The sequence below is a fragment of the Sinocyclocheilus anshuiensis genome, unplaced genomic scaffold (genome assembly GCF_001515605.1).
Source record: "Sinocyclocheilus anshuiensis isolate Anshui unplaced genomic scaffold, SAMN03320099.WGS_v1.1 scaffold2422, whole genome shotgun sequence".
NCBI classification, from domain to species: Eukaryota; Metazoa; Chordata; class Actinopteri; order Cypriniformes; family Cyprinidae; genus Sinocyclocheilus; species Sinocyclocheilus anshuiensis.
The window spans coordinates 409,778-413,855 of NW_015557345.1; the positions used below are offsets into that span (position 1 = coordinate 409,778).

A 4,078-nucleotide genomic window follows, 5' to 3' on the forward strand; every position below is an offset into this window, starting at 1 on the left:
TTTATGCACCAAGAGCTTGTAACACTCCAAAGAGAAAGGAAAACTTGAAATCGCATCATATGACCCCTTTAAGTTTGTGGATGATACTACTGTGGTGGGACTGACACATAACAACGACGAGTCCGCTTACAGAGATGAGATCCAAAAACTCACTGCCTGGTGCTTGGATAACAACTTGATACTCAACTCTTCAAAAACAAAGGAGTTGGTGATAGAGTTTAGAAGGAAAAGGGAAGAGCATGCCCCTATTTATATCACAGGGGAAACTGTGGAGAAGGTCAGTGATTTTAAATTCTTGGGAACTTGCATCTCTCAGGATCTCACATGGTCTGCCAACACCAATGCCCTTGTAAAAAAAGCACAACAGAGGTTCTTGAGGTCACTGAGGAGAGTCAACTTGTCACAGGAATTGCTGCTGTCCTTTTACAAATGCTCCGTGGAGAGTATTATCACTTACAACATCATGGTGTGGTTTAAAAGCTGCACTATGACTGATAAGAATGCTCTGGAGAGAGTGAGGAAGTCAGCACAGAACATTATAAGAACACAGCTTCCTTCACTGACCGACATATATAGAGGCTGATGCTTGTGTCGCATGGCACGCATAATTAGGGCCCAAGCCAGTAAGGCGCCCCCTGGAACACAGTCTGAAAACTTGATTTATAGCTCACACATGCTTGCACATATTCATATGAAACTTGGTACACGTATAGATCTCATTGAGCCGAACAAATTTTGCGCTGCATGTCATAGGCTCCGCCCAACAGGAAGTTGGCTATTCAGGACTGTTTAAAAAGTGCATGCTCTGGCAGTAATTTTCTCATATCTTTTAAAGTTCGTTATCCTAACTAACTCTTCAAAACTTTTTAGATATGGAGAACAAGTCATTCTTAGGAAACATGCTAAGTGTCATAATTTAATCATGCTCAGGGGCCACTAAAAATGTGCCCACTGTGCACTGTTCCCCTGATGCCTCCGGGGTGGCGTTTGCACTGATGGCTTGGGCCCGCCATCGCTGCTTGCAGCTATATTTCAATATTGTTCCCTGTTCACATTGCTACCTTCTGGGAGGCATTACAGGGTTATTCAGGCTCGCACCTCCAGGCTTAAGAACAGTTTTTATCCAAGTGCAATTAGAGAACTAAATGCATAAATTACACAAAGGACTTTTTCAAACACTATGGAACTATGCAATATTTACATATGTGCAATGCATACATACAGTTTTTTTCTGTGGTGTATTGTTTGATGTATTTATAAATCTTTCTTTGTATGTTTTTTTTTACCACAAGGAGTTGCAAATTGAATCTCGTTGTACAAATTGTGCAATGACAAAGTATTCATTGATTCATTTTTGGAAAACTGTCCTCCTTGAATTTTTTTTTTTACAGTTCCATTAGGTGTCCCTTGTACAACAGTCATGATTTGAGTTGTAACCCAAGCTTTTCATGTTCCCCCAGTTCGGACTCCAGAGACTCTAGAGATTCCAAAGAGTCTTCTGCTAAAGGTGACATTGAGACAGACGAGGCCACACTCATAAGAAGACAAAAACAGATCAATTATGGGAAAAACACTCTCGCATATGACGGATACATTAAAGAAGTTCCCAAGTGAGTGAGATCATGATTATTGTTTTAAACTAAATGTATTATACTGCTATGACCTATTGTCTATGATTTACAGCCTTATATAATCTTAGTTAAAGTATTTAACATTATTTTTAACCATTATTTTAGGCATATGAGACAGCCTGGTGTTCATCCAAAGACTCCAAACAAATTCAAGAAGTACAGCCGACGCTCCTGGGACCAGCAGATTAAACTGTGGCGGGTCAAACTTCACGCGTGGGATCCTCCTGCAGAAGAGGGAAGCGATGTGCAGCAGATGTAAGCTTTATGATGTCCAAATAAACTAAACCGTTTTAATTTCCTAAAGGAATGATAATTTTTTTACGAATAGTTGAGCATAGTGGCAACACAAAAAAAAAAAACTCTAAAACCACAATTAATCATTATGTATTTCATTGTTCATTTAACTCCTGCTGTGATTGTAACAGAGAAGTGATTGACCTTGGTGAAATAATGGACTTTGAGTTGGATGTGGAGTGTTCAGCGGATACTGAATCCAAGTGTCCAACATCCAGTGGAGCATCGCTGTCTTTGGCAGAGGTAATTTTCACAATTTATTACCCCTTTCCAAGCAAGATCAGTCTCACATGGATTTCACAATATTTGTATATATTTATTTTTTAATGACTGATTTTTGTGGTGACTTTTGTCAATCACACTTACCATATTATGTATTAGGCTCAAGCGGCAACTAGGGATGTGCGATTAATCGAAATCGCGATTTGAGACGTTGCAATTTCCTAATCGCAAAGCCTGCAATGTGGACGCGATATTACTCTGTTCCAGAGCATATGCATGACTGCCAGCCTTGAGTTGCAATCTTACTTGCCCTGGGCAAGAGTGAGCGCACCTCCGTTCTCCCCAATCAGCACTGCTCTAGCCAACTGCAAAAAAAAAAACGGAACGGGGGACAGGAGAGAGACAGAGTGGGATTATGGCGTCTACTGGGTCAGATCGATAGTTAGGCAAATTAAAACTAAAGAAAACCGTATGCAACTTAAGCTTCGAAATGACAGACAACAAACAAAAAATGTAATTTGCAAGAGCTGCGTCACAGCGCATATCAAAAGCTCCCTTATCGGTTCTGTTTTCAGTACTGGAGAATAAAAGATACATTCTTAGATGTTTTTGTTAGTACGTGAACGTTATCTTACACATTTTATCTCCCCAACAGATTAATTTGAAATAAGTTTATAATGCATGTTGGCTATTCCCAATTCAGAAGAGCGCACACACAGCCTGTGTCTGTGAATGCTTCTCATACTCGCTCCTCTCTGCCTCACGCGGCGCGAATCCCGCGTCACGTTCATGCTTGCCGCACTCACGCAGCCTGTCTCGTAATGCTCGTTTATACTCGCACCCGGTTCCGCACCGCAAGTCTTCACGAGCACATCTGGCAGTATGGATGAGGCTTGACACACGCGCACAACCTGTGTCGACTCGCACCTGGCTCCGTGTTTAAAACGAATCTAAATTCAGTCTAACTGCTTGCTAATTTCACGTGGATGAAATTAAACATTCAGCACATTTTCCACTTGCTCTTAAAACCCCAAATACTTAAAATGAATAAATCAATGTAATACTTTAATAATTGACTTAAGAAATACAGTTCTTTATTTATAAAAAACAAACAAATATTTTCTGTGAAATTCAGTAATTAAGTTAATTCTGTAAAAGTAGTTATACCATTATAATCTTGCCTGCTGAAAAAAAAAAAAAAACAATAGAACCCCTCCCAAAACACAATAAAAAATTTAATGGATTTCAGGGTTAATGGCAGATGATAGAACAACAGTAATTCCTATTGGAATAATGCCCAAAACAAAAAGGAATTTTGTAATGGGTAATGGTTAACTATAATTTCTGTGATGGTTTCTATAGTTTTATTCAGCAGGGTAATGATACCCATACTGTGCTGCACATTATTGACAATATTGAGCTGAAGCTTGACTTTGCAAATTTAAAATCGCAAATCAAATCGCAATCGCAATATCTGTCAAAAAAATCGCAATTTGATATTTTCCCCCAAATCGCACAGCCCTACTATAAAGTAATTGTATTTGTATTTAATAATTCCCTTTCATTTCTTTCATTTTCAGTATTATCACACTTTATTATTTAGTTTATTAATTTTATTTAAAAAATCTAGATAAATAAGATAAATAATTATTATTATCAGTCTTATTAATTTATTTTATTTATAGTTATATTTAATGGGTAACAGTATATGCTGTGTGAGGACCAAACCAAATCTCCAGGTTCTCATATGAGAACCAGGCTGAAAAACTTATGTGCACCCATGTATATATATATATATATAGGAAGAAGTCTGTCCAGCTTTGGTCTAAAAGCAAAAATTGTATGGTATCTACTACGGGTGTGCGATATATATCGTCTGCGATAATATCGTAATTGTTGTTTTAACGATGTGCGATTTGACATTATCGAGT

The 4,078-nt window shown here is 38.2% G+C and overlaps 1 protein-coding gene across 2 annotated transcripts in view; it reads left to right on the forward strand.

The window, feature by feature from the left end:
• The window catches only part of LOC107679120 (histone RNA hairpin-binding protein-like), a 15,809-nt gene that overhangs the window by 9,461 nt on the left and 2,270 nt on the right, over positions 1-4,078 (forward strand). For both annotated transcript variants that reach the window (XM_016474580.1, XM_016474581.1), the window contains exons 5-7: positions 1,461-1,610; positions 1,737-1,886; positions 2,057-2,168. In XM_016474580.1, the coding sequence (XP_016330066.1) occupies positions 1,461-1,610; positions 1,737-1,886; positions 2,057-2,168 (412 nt within the window). The remainder of the gene's footprint in view (positions 1-1,460; positions 1,611-1,736; positions 1,887-2,056; positions 2,169-4,078) is intronic.